The sequence below is a fragment of the Schistocerca gregaria genome, chromosome 4 (assembly GCF_023897955.1).
Source record: "Schistocerca gregaria isolate iqSchGreg1 chromosome 4, iqSchGreg1.2, whole genome shotgun sequence".
NCBI lineage: Eukaryota > Metazoa > Arthropoda > Insecta > Orthoptera > Acrididae > Schistocerca > Schistocerca gregaria.
In genome coordinates, this window is record NC_064923.1 from 575,491,833 (window position 1) to 575,508,333 (window position 16,501).

Below are 16,501 nucleotides of genomic sequence, written 5' to 3' on the forward strand. Positions count from 1 at the left end.
TTTTTCAAGAGACAGTCTCCACTCCTTCCGTTCAGTTCATGTTGGCGTAGAAAAGATGTGGAATGATTTCAAAGAGATATTATCAACGGCAATTGAGCGATACATACCACATAAATTAGTTAGTTTTGGCACTGATCCACCATGGCACTCAAAACAGGTCAATTCGCTGTTGCAGAAGCAACCAAAAAAAGCATGACGAATTTAAAAGAACGCAAAATCTCTTCGAGACTGGCAAAGTTTTGCAGAAGTCCGAAAGATAGCGCGTACTTCAGTGCGAGATACTTATAATAATTTCCACAACGAAACTCTGTCTCAGAATCTGTCAGAAAACCCAAAGAGATTCTGGTCATACATAAAGCACACCAGTGCAAAGACGCAATCAATACCTTCACTGCTCTATAACAACGGTGAAGTCACTGATGACAGTGCCACTAAGGCAGAGTTATTAAACACCGTTTTCTGAAACTCCTTCACCAATGAAGACGAAGTAAATATTCCTGAATTCCAATAAAGAACAACTGCCAAGATGAGAAACATAGAAGCAGATATCCTCGGCGTAACAAAGCAGTTTAAATCAGTTAATAAAGGCAAGGCTTCCGGTGCAGATTGTACACCAATCAGGTTCTGCTCAGAGTATGCTGATAAAATAGCTCCATATTTTGCAAATTATGTACAACCACTCGCTCAAAGAAATATCCGTACCTAAAGACTGGAAAATTTGCTCAAGTCACACCACTACCCAAAAAGGGAAGTAGGAGTAAACCGTTCAATTACAGGTCCATATCACTAACGTCGATTTGCAGTATGGTATTGGAACATATACTGTGTTCGAACATTATGAATTACCTAGAAGAAAACAATTTATTGACACACAGTCAGCACGGATTCAGAAAATATCGTTCTTGCGAAACACAACTAGCTCTTTATACTCATATTTTTTAGATTTCCATAAGGCTTTCGACACACAAGTGTCTTCTAATAAAACTGTGTGCATATGGAATATCGCCTCGGTTGTGCGACTGGATCCGTGATTTCCTGTCAGAAAGGTTACAGTTCGTAGTAATAGACGGAAAGTCATCGAGTAAAACAGAAGTAATATTCGGCGTTCCCCAAGGAAATGTTATACGCCCTCTATTGTTCCTGATCTATATTAACGACATAGGAGACAAACTGAGTAGCCGTCTTAGACTGTTTGCAGATGATGCTGTCATTTACCGTCTTGTAAAGACATCAGATGACCAAAACGAATTGTTAAATGATTTAGATAAAATATCTGTAAGGTGCGAAAAGTGGCAATCGATCCTGAATAATGGAAAGTGTGAAGTTATTCACATGAGTACTAAAAGAAATGCGCTAAATTTCGATCATGCGGTAAGTCACACAAACCTTAAGGCTGTAAATTCAACTAAATACTTAGGGGTTACAATTACAAGTAACTTAAACTGGAACAATCACGTAGATATTGTTGTGAGTACAGCAAACAAAATACTACGATTCATTGGCAGAACACTTGGAAGGTAACAGGTCTACTGAAGAGACTCCTTACACCACGCTTGTCCGCCCTATTCTGGAGTATTGCTGTGCGGTGTGGGATCGGCATCAGTTGAGACTGAAGGATGACATCGAAAAAGTACGAAGAATGGCAGATCGTTTTGTATCATCGCGAAATAGAGGAGATCGTGCCACAGAGATGATACGTGAAACCGAGTGGCAATCATTAAAACAAAGGCGTTTTTTGTTGTGATGGGGTCTTCTGATGAACATTTCAGTTTTCTCCTCCGATAGCGAAAACGTTCTGTTGGCACTCACCTACGTAGGGACAAATGATCATCACGATGAAAAAAGAGAAATCAGGGTTCGCACAGAAAAAATTAAGTGCTCGTTTTTCCCACACACCGTTTGAGTGTGGAACGGGAGAGAGACAGGTTGAAGGTGGTTCACTGAACCCTCTGCCAGGCACTTCATTGTGGATAACAGAGTAATCACTTAGATGTAGATGTAAATGACAATATATTTAACAAAAACATTTTTGTTCATAGAACGAACTGAATTTAAGTCTGGTTCTCTGCACATTCATGACAACTGTGTAGTTGTAGCTGGACTTAATATAAGCAGTACAGTTCATTATGTGGTGATGATGGCACTTCTGCAAATTCTTCGCATCTCTGGCTAAAACAAGATGACAATGGCGTCACAAAGGGAGCCCACACTCAGCATACCTGACGTCAAGCTGTGCAGCCTCAGCAAACCCATAATTAAGCGTGGTAATTCTTGCAACCACTGTTAATAATTAAACATCTTCTTTCAATATTTTGTAGAGATGTTAGAATACATAGTAACAACCTGCGAAACGCACCACTAAACACGTCTTTTCAAAGTATCTGCTAGCCAGCTACTTTTGCCCTGTTCAGTCTGCCTGCCGTCCCAAAACGGAACGTGAGAAGACCACGTGATATCCCTGTCTCAATACTGTACTAACAGGTGTACGTACATTGCATTTTCTCTTGTAGAGAAGCCGTTCCCCAAACGGAAACGACAAGGGCAAAAGCTGGGCTTTCTTCAAGCCTGATTCCTTCCTTCTTTATTATGCTTGCTTTGTTACGTTTTGCAATGCTATAATATCAAGTTATGAATGATTCAGGCTGTACATAACTGATTTGTTTCAACTCCTTAATTCAAGAACAATTATTTATCACTGTATTTATCAGTGTAATTAAAAATTCACAAAAACTTGCTAAATAAGCTTGTCAGAGCTCAACAATACACTACGTTCATGGACAATAATAATGTTCCATTATACATGTTGAAATATCCTATAAGGATATCTCCAGGAAAGTATTTTTCTTATGTAACGCAGCTGTGTTATGATACTGTCAGGTGCCGATAATGCTATCTCACATGAGCAGGCGGAATCTGCCTGTCCTTCACAGATATCACGCAACATATATCGCTGTTTACGCCTCTTATATATCCTACCAGGCCTGGTAATAATACAAAACACGGACAACACTAATGGATTCTGGCAGCGATTGGCAGATCTATCTGTCACAGAGGATTGTTGGTCTATTGGATACACACCAGTGGTGTGTACGTGTACGAAATTACTTTGACAACTGACTATGCCGCACTTTTTTTTATTAGACAGTGTAGTTGGTTCGAATCTTGTCAATTGTTATGTATGATTTTTACTTTCATTTAAATTCAGTTTCTATTCATGAATGGAAATGTTAAGTAGCAAAGATCGAAACATTATATATACATATATATATATATATATATATATATATATATATATATATATATATATATATATATATATGGTTAATCACTAGCTGTATGAAAATAAATTTAACATTAATTGACACGCGAAATGCTTTATTGTTAAATTAAAATTGATTTATTGTGTTGGTGGAGTTTGTAGCGTTTTTCTATAAGTTTAATAAACATTACAGATACACATAACAGAGATTTCAGTCATCAATAATATATTCTCCTTCACATTTACAACACTTTCTCAACGCTGAGGTAACTTTTCGATTCCACGACTGTAGAAATCACGTGGTTTTGAGGCGAAGAATTCGTCAAGCCATGTTCGGAGCGCATTTTCATACCGAAAAGAAGTTCCTTGAAGGTTGTTCGGCAGGCAGCGCCAAAGGTGAAACTCTGAGGGTGCAACATTAGGTGAACAAGGTGCGTGCAGAATGACTTCCCAACCCAACTCCTGTATAGCGTTTTTTGTCAGTCTAGCTGAATGCGGACGGGCGTTATCATGGAGCAGCATCACTTCACACAGTCTTCCTGTTCGTTGTTCTTATTACGCCTCGAGGAAGCAATTCGAAGTACTTGCACCGTCGTTGTTGCACCACGAGAAGCGTAACGTTGTCTTTTGTGGATGTGCGCAGGTCTTCGTAAGGGAAGTTGCTGCTTTGTTGAGGTTGAACGAATCTTTTCTTTTCCTTATGTAAGCGTTAAGACTCCACTTCTCGTCGCCAGCAACGGTATAGGGTATGTGTGGTCGGTGTTGTTCATGAGCCAATTCCTGATTAGGGTAGAGATTTATGGCCACCGGTTGATGTTTGTCATTTTGATTAGAGCATGCGGTATCCTATACCCGATTTTTGGCTTTTCTCATTGCACGAAAATGTCGCACGATAGTCGACTCATCACAGTTCATCACATTCGCCATTTCTCAAGTACACTGACGTGGACCATTGAGAATTAATGCTTTTAGATGATCTTTATCAAACCCGGGAGGTCTTCCTGAACGTGAAGAGTCACTAATGTCGAAACGATCCTTCTCAAAACGAGAAAACAATTTTCTTACCGTGCTCTGTTCAGTGGGCTTATCTCCCGCTATGGAACTCAAACAGAAGAATATGTCAGAAATGTTCGATTTCTCCTTTTGAAACTCTATTTTCCAACATCCCCAGCTCTACTCACTCTCTCTAAATGACAAAATGACAATGTGTAAACTCCAATAGCAACAATGAATTACAAATAAAAAACTAAAATCGATAAATAAATCCATAGCAGCCGAAATACCAGCATGCAAAACAAAACCGCTACGAACTTGTGCGCCAACCTAATACCTCAAAAGTTCTATATCTATAGAAACATATTATTTTTTATTTTCTATTTGAAATTCCTCATGTTTGTACTAAATTTTACCTTATGCGAATACTAGCAGTTTCCTACGATTAATAATTAAAAATTAAAAGATTTCATTTCATAAAAATGATGTTTCAGCGTTTCTCAATTAATATTAGATTTATTAATAAATATGGAGTTGACAATAAAAGTAAAAATAAAACATCACTACTGACGAGATTCGAACCAGAGACTTTACAATTACAAGTCTTCAACGCTGTGCAGTCAGCTGCCTATATCTATTCCAATTAACTCAACGTGATCTTTACATAAGGCGTTGGGAAATTTAATAATTTGATGCGATGATGTTCTTCTAGCTCTTCTCTGAGCATTACGTCACACTGCTTTAGCAAACTGAGCTCCGGGCACTTAGCTTCAAACTTTCTAAGTACTAAGCAAATGGAAGTAGGGCAGTCCGTTAGAATCAGTTTAAGGTAACCGTGTATGAACTGTGCCTGAAGCTACAGCGGGCGTTCAAATGGTGTGTGTTAGCTATGTTCGAACACACAGCACACACACACACACACACACACACACACACACACACACACACACACACAACCCTCCCCCCCCCCCCCTCCCACGCACACACACACGCCAAACGAGACTCTTTTGACATAAACTATGTCCAGGAAAGTACACACAAAATCTTATTTGTACAGTGAGCTTATCTTGAGCTATTCACTGAAGAATGAAGGACTAAAATGAATCTTTTAATCATCTTGAGGTTGAAGCTCTTCTGTCTGTGCTTACTTACAAATAATTTTGTGCTTAGAAGGATCTCCCTCGAGCAAAACACAATTTTTTGTTTCTTACTGTTGCGCAGACATGTTACACTGTAGTTTCAGCATTATCACTGAGCTTTTACTTCCTTTCTTGTTACCACATGCCGTGCTTTTCCTGGTTCACAGTAGTTTTAATATCGCAGTTTGTCATGCGAGCATGCGGCGCAATACATGCTTGCTGCCAGTGCTGTCAGCTGCGATACGCTAGCTGCACAGAGCCTAACCTAACCTAATATGCGTGAAGTGAGCATTACGAAATGCGGAACAGAAAATTCTGACAGCATTAGCAAAATGTATTGCCCGCATTATCACATGTCATTGGGACTACATGACAAACTATGAAGGGAAAACAACTGTAATCCAAAACATAAAAACCCACAACAACCTCAGCCTGTGGTAACAGTGAAGAAAATCTAAGCCAACTGCGATGCTGAAACCTCAGCTAAACATGTCTAAGTAAAATTGTGTTTTGCCAAGATACACACTTTCCAAAACCAGTATGAAGCTTGTTGATTTGATAAGGCAAGCGATTGATGCACACACCATTGTTACAATTGAAAGAAAACAGCCCTCGGTCACTATTTTTAACGAATTAACCGGGTTTCAACACTGCTGGGAGTGTCTTCCTCAGAATTTAAATCAAAGAATGGTCTATAACATTCTGAGGAAGACACTCCTAGCAGTGTTGAAACCCGGTTAATTCATTAAAAATAGTGACCGAGGGCTGTTTTCTTTAAATTGTAACTATTCACGGTCTCTGAACGTGCAAGCATGTAGAAAATTTTGACATACCGTTGTAGTTTATTGGGAGACGGTGAACAGCCTACAGGTTTCCTGTTTCAGGTGTACCGCAATGAAGGCCCGAGGCCGGTGCGTGACACGATTCAGTCCATCAAATACTACCGGGCCGTCGCCAGGAAGGACTGGTTTGGTGACATCCAGGGCGTGGCCACCACGTGAGTCCACCACACTGTGCGCTTCACACGTCTGCTTCAGCACTGCCACCTGACATCACACCAGGGCGGGGGAAACCAACAGGGAGCGGGCTTCTGTTTAACTGCAACAAGTCACAGAAAAAACCGACAAACTTCAGGGACGGATTTCTGACTTAAAATGGAGGAAAAAGTGACGCCTGTAAATAAGAAGGGTAGAAGGACGGATCTTCAAAATTACAGACCAATATCCTTAACATCCTTAGGAAATGAGACACTTAAAGTAGTAGAGTTTTGCTATTTGGGGAGCAAAATAAATGATGATGGTCGAAGTAGAGAGGATATAAAATGTAGACTGGAAATGGCAAGGAAAGCGTTTCTGAAGAAGAGAAATTTGTTAACATCGAGTATAGATTTAAATCTCAGGAAGTCGTTTCTGAAAGTATTTGTATGGAGTATAGCCATGTATGGAAGTGAAACATGGACGATAAATAGCTTAGACAAGACGAGAACAGAAGCTTTCGAAATGTGGTGCTACAGAAGAAAGCTAAAGATTAGATGGGTAGATCACGTAACTAATGAGGAGGTATTGGATAGAATAGGGGAGAATAAGAATTTGTGGCCCAACTTGACTAGAAGAAGGAATCGGTTGGCAGGACATGTTCTGAGGCATCAAGGGATCACCAGTTTAGTATTGGAGGGCAGCGTGGAGGGTAAAAATCATAGAGGGAGATCAAAAGATGAATACACCAAGCAGATTCAGAAGGATGTAGGTTGCGTGCAGTAGGTACTGGGAGATGAAGAAGCTTGCTCAGGATAGAGTAGCATGGAGAGCTGCATCAGACCAGTCTCGGGACTGAAGACCACAACAACAACATCCTTAACATCAGTTTGTTGCAGGATTCACGAACATGTTCTCAGTTCGAATATAATGAATTTCCTTGAGACAGAGAAGTTGCTGTCCATGCATCAGCACGGCTTTAGAAAACATCGCTCCTGCGAAACGCAACTCGCCCTTTTCTCACATGATATCTTGCGAACCACGGATGAAGGATATTAGACGGATGCCATATTCCTTGACTTCCGGAAAGCGTTTGACTCGGTGCCCCGCTGCAGACTCCTAACTAAGGTGCGAGAATATGGGATTGGTTCCCATATATGCTAGTGGCTTGAAGACTTCTTAAGTAATAAAACGCAGTACGTTGTCCTCGATTGTGAGTGTTCATCGGAGGTGAGGGTATCATCTGGAATGTCCCAGGGAAGTGTGGTAGGTCCGCTGTTGTTTTCTATCTACATAAATGAGCTTTTGGATAGGGTGGATAGGAATGTGCGGCTGTTTGCTGATGATGCTGTGGTGTACGGGAAGGTGTCGCCGTTGAGTGACTATAGGAGGATACAAGATGACTTGGACAGGATTGGTGATTGGTGTATAGAATAGCAGCTAACTCTAAATAAATGTAAATTAATGCAGATGAATAGGAAAAAGAATCCCGTAATGTTTGAATACTCTGTTAGTAGTGTAGCGCTTGAGACAGTCACGTCGATTAAATATTTGGGCGTAACACTGCAGAGCGATATGAAGTGGGACAAGCATGTAATGTGGGGAAACCGGATTGTCATCTTCGGTTTATTGGTAGAATTTTGGGAAGATGTGGTTCATCTGTAAAGGAGCCCGTTTATAAAACACTAATACGACCTATTCTTGAGTACTGCTCGAAGGTTTGGGATCCCTATCAGGTCGGATTGAGGGAGGACATAGAAGAAATTCAGAGACAGGCAGCTAGATTTGTTACTGGTAGGTTTGATCATCACGCGAGTGTTACGGAAATACTTCAGGAACTAGGGTGGGAGTCTCTGGAGGAAAGGAGGTGTTCTTTTCGTGAATCGCTACTGAGGAAATTTAGAGAACCAGCATTTGAGGCTGACTGCAATACAATTTTACTGCTGCCAACTTATATTTCGCGGAAAGACCACAAAGATAAGATAAGAGAGATTAGCGCCCGTACAGAGGCATATAGGCAGTCATTTTTCCCTCGTTCTGTTTGGGAGTAGAACAGGGAGAGAAGATGCTAGTTATGGTACGAGGCGCCCTCCGCCACGCACTGAATATGTATGTAGATATAGATGTAGATGTGTCCGGAACTGGACAGTGTGCGTGTAACGACAGCATATCGTTCTGGAACATAGTACAGAGTTGCATCTAATCCACGTCACAACAAAGGTTCAAAGTGGCGTCCATGGGATGCAGTGCACGCGTTCGCACGTCACATCATCATGGGTTGCTGCGCCCTTTCGCACCTTCCGGCGTCTGTCCGAATAGCGTGAACACGCATTTGAAGGGTCTGCACATCAGGAACTAGTTCAGCATGCTCAACGAATTTCAGATACCCCCAGAGATAAAAATCAAAGTGGTTTCAGTCTGGTGATCTAACAGGCCATGCTACACGGTAATACAGGGACTCAGTGTCATGTCTAATGTCCGGGGAAGATGTTGTTGAGACGTCGGTGAACTGTAATGTGGAAGTAGGGTGATGCTCCGTCATGCAGAAGCCACATAACCTGCCATATTACCAAATCCATGTTCTCGAGCAGTCCGGGGAGAGTACTCCGCAGAAGGTCCAGATACGTTCCCCTATCGAGCTGTTGTAGCTTAATAACCGGTCCAAATTTGTGGTTGCCAAGAATTACTGCGCACACATTACTGCTGAACCCATGCTGATGATACACCTCAATCACTTCCCGAAGATTCTATGTAGCCCACAGATGGCGATTATGGAGATTAATGATGTCAGTTCTGGTAAAGCTTGCTTCGTTGGTAAAAAGGACTGATGACAGAAATATCATAATTGTGATGGTCTGGTGCAAAAGCTAACAAGAAAGTCCTTCGCGTAGAGGAAAATACGCTGCTGATAATCTTTGCACTCGTTGCAGGTGATAGGAATAGTAGCGGGTGCCGTGTAGGATAGACATAGTCGTACGTCATGTACGTCTACATCGATACTCTGCAAATCACATTTAAGTGCCTGGCAGAGGGTTCATCGAACCACCTTCACAATTCTCTATTATTCCAATCTCGTATAGCGCGCTGAAAGAATGAACACTTACATCTTTCCGTACTAGCTCTGATTTCTCTTATTTTATAGTGGTGATCGTTCCTTCCTATGTAGGTCAGTGCCAACAAAATATTTTTGAATTCGGGGGAAAATTGGTGATTGGAATTTCGTGAGAAGATTCCGTCGCAACGAATAAATCCTTTCATTTAATGATGTCCAGCCCAAATCCTGTATCATTTCTGTGACACTCTCTCCCATAATCGCGATAATACAAAATGTGCAGCCTTTCTTTGAACTTTTTTGATGCATTTCGTCAGTCCTACCTGGTAAGGATCCCACACCGCGCAGCGGTATTCTAAAAGAGGACGGAAAGCGTAGAGTAGGCAGTCTCCTAAGTAGGTCTGTTACATCTTCTAAGTGTCCTGCCAATAAAAGGCAGTCTTTGGTTAGCCTTCCCCACCACATTTTCTATGTGTTCCTTCCAATTTAAGTTGCTCGTAATTGCAATACCTAGGTATTTAGTTGAATTTACGGCTTTTAGATTAGACTGATTTATCGTGTAACCGAAGTTTAACGAGTTCCTTTTAGCACTCATCTGGATGTCCTCACACTTTTCGTTATTTAGGGTCAACTGCCATTTTTCGCACCATTCAGATATCTTTTCTAAATCGTTTTGCAGTTCTTCTGAAGACTTTATTAGTCGATAAACGACAGCGTCATCTGCAAACAACCTAAGACAGGGTTTCATCATGTTGGCGGGCCACTTGCCTGGAGCTTGTGCTAGGGTTCGTCTCAATATCCTGTAGAACCCGTTCCTCCAGATCTGGTGCACCCATAATCCGCCGCCTTCCTGCACTCTCGTCTGTCTAAAAGACCCATCATCACACATACGCCCAAAAAACTCTTGAAATACGTGATGTGGTTGGTGTCTACGAGGGTCCTCTTTTTGGTATAGCCGTAATTGTTTTGGTATAGCCATGTAAATACCGGACCATTCTGCTGGTTACAGAACGATGCGTCAATCACACAGCCTGCAACACATAGGGAACGCACGGCACGTGGTCAGATGAACTTTCATTCGTCAGCGCCATCTACCGTGGCAACGATGCGTTTCCGGACACATGTTCATAGGGCCTTTTTTCTCCATTTCCTGTCATGAAGCCGTGCCTGGAGTTTGTCGCTTGAAATAATCGTTAAGAAAAAAATTCGGTTCGTTACGCCGTTTCTAAGTTAATCATAGAAGATAGACAAACAGGTTGTTGCACGTGCAAATCGAAGCAGCCCGCCAGAGACAGTGTCGCCAAACGAATTCTTCATTGTGTTTGCTAAAACCGAACAAGAGACCGATTCAAAAATTGTGTAAGGTTCGAGCGTGAGGCAAAGTCTGAGCAGTCTCTTGGGCTATTATCTACACTATGAGTACGACTGACACTTGAATTTGCATGCACAACGTCCGGTTTGTCTAATTTCAATGCCAATTAACTCGGAAACGGCGCAAAATATTAAATTTTTTTCTGAAAAGTAATTTCTTACCACAACCTAACCCAGAACATTCTTACGAGCTTTTCAAGACTGTTTCTGTACATATATAGGATGAAGAAAAAATGCCACGCGGTTCCTTATCCAGGTTCAAGACAAAACTTTATTTAGGAAACTCAGAGAGGGTTCATGTTGAAAACGCACGTATAGAAATGTGGAGCTACCAACAATGTTCCATCATGGAGCTATCCTTCGAATCCTCTTCAGGTTCATTTTCATCTTTTTGGGCATCAATTCACTATTGTTCGTTGTTTATAAGCAGCACATCAATTTGCCACAAGACAACAGCCTATCGCATAACAGTCGGATCCATTAAACTGCGTGCATGTATCTGCTAACCGCACGGTGCATGACCATAACTGGTCCTGCCAAGTTGATGTAGAGAGGCTTCCCGATGGAGTACACAAACGGTGAGTATGTCGATAGGCTTTCGGTGGTGAGTACATCCACTAATCAGTCTTCTGCTGCTGCCGCTCGTGCGTATGCTGCACAAGACCCTCAAAGGCGCCATTCCAATGAGAATATTTTTCGTCGCCTGGAGCATCGCCTTCGGTAAACCGGTAATTTTCGTCCACAAGTAATGGACAGAGGTCATTCAAGGACTACAGGTACTTCAAAAATACAGGACGTGATTCTTGACGCCGTTCACCCACGTTAACTGAACAGCAGCGGCCAGAAGACCACAATTTTGTGGATTGATTTTGCACTAAGCGGAAGATCACGAAAATTTTATAAAAGCATGATATTGACTGACGAATCTCGCTTCAGTCCGTGAAGGAATTTTCAACCTCCACATCAGTCATTATTGGTCCTAATACAGCCCACATGTCACCGGTGAACAAGGCTTTCAGGCACGGTTTGGCATAAACGTGTGGCCTGGAAACGGCGGAGGAGAGCATTTGGTCCCTTACCAGAATGTGACAAGTTAAATGCGCCCCTGAAGCGTACATTTCTATGCATTACTTTTCCTGATGCATTAGAAAACGTTCCACTTGGGGTTCGGCGACAGCTATGGTTTCAGCATGATGGTACACTGCCACAGTGTGGAATGAATGTGCGTATCTATTCAAATGAAGCATTTTCAAGGAAATTGATTTGTCTTGGAGACCCAATATTCTGGCCTCCACGTTCCCTGCACCTTAATCCACCAGATTTTTATTTATGGTCCACTGAAAGAAACAAGTTTATAGTACTCCAGCCATAGATGTACATAACTTACTAAGGCGCGTGCATGTCGCTTTGGCAATGGTGAATGCAGGTATATAGCGTAGGGTCGAGCAAAGTATGATCCAGTGAGTGGCGAAGTGTTTGCAAATGCAAGGTGGGCACTTTGAACATCTTCTCTAAAGCGAACTTTGCTCGTATGCGTGCGTACCGGCTCTGTGAAGATAAGCCTGGGCGTCAAACGTACGTCTGTAATACAACGTGAAACTTCTTTATTTAAATTTGTGAATCTTTAATTGCTGAATGACTGAGAAGATGAAACTTCTCCGTTCTTTGATTCTGAAACAGCTGAGTAGAACCGAACGTACTGAGCCTACTTTCTCTTTACTTTTTCTTATCATGTCAGTACTGCCCCACAATATTCTAACGCAACGCAATCTGACTGCTCAAAAAATTACAGTCTGACTTCAAATAATTAATTCAAACGAATGGCCCCGACTAAAAAGAAATCTTAACAATAACCTATACATTTCATTAAGCACTTACCTCACAAAAATCTTCATTACGCGAACTACCGCAATACAGAGAGCGTCAGTAGTGTCAGCTAAATAAAAGATTCTAACTATTAAAGCCACTAACTAATATTAGGCATGTGGTTAGCAAAGGAAAGATTTTGTTGCAAACCAAATAACGTATTTTTTACCTTCAAAATGTGACATCCAGTTCAAACACGAATATAAATCGTCATTGACATCCTGTACAAAGATATATAATTATCAATAATATTCAATCTCCAAGTCGGATACTTCCAGATCGTCAGCCTACGCTAACACTTCAGAGCTCTACCCTCCATCAATGCTAACTTCTCACGTGTAACATCCGTCACTGCTGGCTGTTCACCTCCAACTGCCCAACAGTACTTCATGCACTGCTGGCGACTAACTTCCAACTGCTCAACACTACTGGTGATTATCTTCCAACAACGAGTCCAACAAGCCACAGAGTCTCTTACAAAGAAAGCGTTGTCAGAGATCCAATGCAAAGCGCTACACAGCGCTGCCAACACAGAAGCAGCCCTCTTACAAATGTGCTTTTTTGTACCTTATTGGATACAGACGATGTTACTGTAACCACTACTATTTTCTGTTAGCTTATTTGTGTCATGGACGAAACAAAGCGGCTTTTTACGTCTGTAAGAAGTTCATGTTATGTCTTAATGTTTAAGTAAAGGTAACATTGGCCCGCCCAGTTGGCAGTGCGGTCTAACGCACGGCTTTCCGGGCGGGAAGGAGCGCCTGGTCCCCGGCACGAATCCGCCCGACGAATTTGAGTCGAGGTCCGGTGAACCGGCCAGTCTGTGGATGGTTTTTAGGCGATTTTCCATCTGCCTTGGCGAATGCGGGCTGGTTCCCCTTATTCCGCCTCAGTTACACTATGTCGGCGATTGCTGCGCAAACAAGTTCTCCAGGGGTTACACTCGTCTGGTGCGACACGTTCCCTGGGGGGGGGGGGGGGGGGTCCACCGGGGGCCGAACCGCACAATAACCCTGGGTTCGGTGTGGGGCGGCGGAGGGGTGAAGTGGACTGCGGTAGTCGTCGTGGGGTTGTGGACCATTGCGGCTGTGGCGGGGACGAAACCTCTCCGTCGTTTCTAGGTCTCCAGTTAACATACAGTACAATACAGTACAAAGGTAACATTACCAGAAGAAATATACAAGCTACCACACTGTGGAGGAATAAGTGGGTACAATTTGATGCTGTAACTGAAAAAAATGTAATAGCTCCAGCACGGCGCAGAGTTCATGCTACCTGTTTTTGGAGCCATTGCACGCAGTTACAGCGTTACCAGAGCCCCGTTTTTAAAATTATATTTCTATTGAACATATTGACGGGATTAGGTTTTGCTAGATACACTTTTGTCTTGAATAGTGACGAGGCATCACTTGCCGTCAGCTTGCGGCATTTTTTCTTCACGCTATTAGAGGGATTGTAGAGGGTGTTGAGCGACACAAATTAAGGTAGGGACCCACGTCATCCAACGATGCTACAGAGAGTCGTTATGAGTGCTGGAGCCAGCCACTGGGCCGCCCCATCAGCACCAAACATGTCTTTTTGTACGCTGACAGACCGTTGGCGGAACTTCTCGCAATGTTGTTTGTTATTTAGTGATCGCGACTGATGCCCACAATATCCACTGGAGAAGATGAAGCGAGCTGGTGCGTGGACGGGATTTGTTTCCTGTGAATGTGATGCTCTGCTGCCTCGGTAGATGACTATTTCGGCACAGGTTTCTCTATCAACAGTTAATTTTTCTTCTGTATACTGAAAAGCACTAGAGATTTTAGAGGTACCAGGAGAAACATAAACTGTGTATGTAAACCTGTGTCTGAAATCTTCAGCCGGCCGCGGTGTCCGAACGGTTCTAGGCCCTTCAGTCCGGAACGGAGCTGCTGCTACGGTCGCAGCTTCGAATCCTGTCGCGGGCACGGATGTGTGTGAAGTCCTTACGTTAGTTAGGTTTAAGTAGTTCTGAGTTCTAGGGGACTGATGACCTCAGGTGTTAAAATCCCATAGTGCTCAGAGCCATTTGAACCATTTGAAATCTTCACGCACGAAAGCATCAGAGCATCACACTTGTCGGAGACAAGGGCTATCTACGCAACAGCTAGCTCTACATTCTCGACTGCCTATTGTCGCAATCAGTCGCAGTCACTAAACAGCAAACAACGTTGTGAAATTTTTCGCATATAGTCCGTCAGAATACAAAGTGACATTTGCTGCAGAAGGGGTGGCTCAATGCCAGACACCGGTGCCTGCAACATCGACGCTCCGTAGCGTCGTTGGATGACATTTTGGGACAACTGTTCCTATCCTTAATTTGTTCTTCACTACACCCTCTGCAATGTCTAGAAACTTGTCGGTATCGTTTTCACAGAACTGAAAACCAAGAAGTGCTCATAGCTCTTAAGGTATGCGTTTTAGAGCCCATGTTTACTAGACTTTTTTGCGCTGAATGATCGTTCCTGTATATATTCCTGAATATTGCATACACTGATGAGCCAAAACATTATGATCATATGCTTAATATCTTACTTGTCCGTCTTTGGAACGAAATACATCACTGATTCTGCGTATCAGTGATCCGACAGTTTGATGATAGGTTTGTGGAAATATGTGGCATTAGATGTCTATTCGTGTAATCAACGGGCTGCTGATTTGCGTACGAGGTGATGGCGTCCATTGGCGACCCAGATGGGTTCCATAGGACTTATGTCAGGTGAATTTTTTCGGCGAGACATGGTCCTGAGTTCATTATAATGTTCCTCAAGCAACTGTTGCATGGTTCTGGCTCCGAGACACGGATAATTATACTGCTGAAAGACGGCACGCCGTCGGTGAAGACATGAAGCATGAAGGAAAGCCGGTGGTTCGCGGCTGCCAGCGTGTCTTCTATTCCTGCCATAGGTCCATGCAGGTGTGGGATAATGTCTTCCAAAACACAGTACTGCTCCCACGGGCCTGAGTTCGTAATGCGCCGCACGTTTCGAGCCGCCGTTCACATCGATGACGTCGTTTGTGAAGATGACGATCGATGTAATGTAGCAAAAATGCTATTGACATTAAGAGCTGACAATTTTTCATTGAATGACGGTCGAATCTCGATGGTTCCGTGCCCACTGCAATCGTAACTGACGCTGTCGTCGGGTCAACATGTGAACATGTAGGAATGGTCTGCTGCGAATCTCCATCTTCAACAATGTCCGATGAAAGTTAAGCTCCGAAACACTTGTGCTTGCACCAGTATCGTTCTCTTTTGGCAGGTGTGGCACAGATCACCACCTATCACTTTACAGAGTACAAAACTCCGAATCCCACACTCTGTCAAGAGTCATGGACGTCTAACCATTTAGTTCATAGTCGTAATTTCACTGGCCTTCTACCTCTTTTCATACATGGCTCACGACGGTAGCACGTGAACATTCGACCAGCTTCGCCGTTTTCAAGATACTCGTTCACAGGCACTTCGTAATAATAATCTGTGCTCTTTCAGAGTTGCTTATCTCAATGGATTTCTAAATTTGCAGCCCATGTCTACATCTACATCTACATCTACATCCTTACTCCGCAAGCCACCTGACGGTGTGTGGCGGAGGGTACCCTGAGTACCTCTATCGGTTCTCCCTTCTATTCCAGTCTCGTATTGTACGTGGAAAGAAGGATTGTCGGTATGCTTCTGTGTGGGCTCTAATCTCTCTGATTTTATTCTCATGGTCTCTTCGCGAGATATACGTAGGAGGGAGCAATATACTGCTTGACTCTTCGGTGAAGGTATGTTTTCGAAACTTTAACAAAAGCCCGTACCGAGCTACTGAGCGTCTCT

At 42.8% G+C, this 16,501-nt stretch overlaps 1 protein-coding gene across 1 annotated transcript in view; it reads left to right on the top strand.

The window, feature by feature from the left end:
• The window catches only part of LOC126266725 (probable cytochrome P450 301a1, mitochondrial), a 172,134-nt gene that overhangs the window by 80,320 nt on the left and 75,313 nt on the right, over nucleotides 1-16,501 (top strand). Inside the window, exon 4 of the mRNA XM_049971201.1 lies at nucleotides 6,276-6,388. Within this exon, the coding sequence (XP_049827158.1) occupies nucleotides 6,276-6,388 (113 nt within the window). The remainder of the gene's footprint in view (nucleotides 1-6,275; nucleotides 6,389-16,501) is intronic.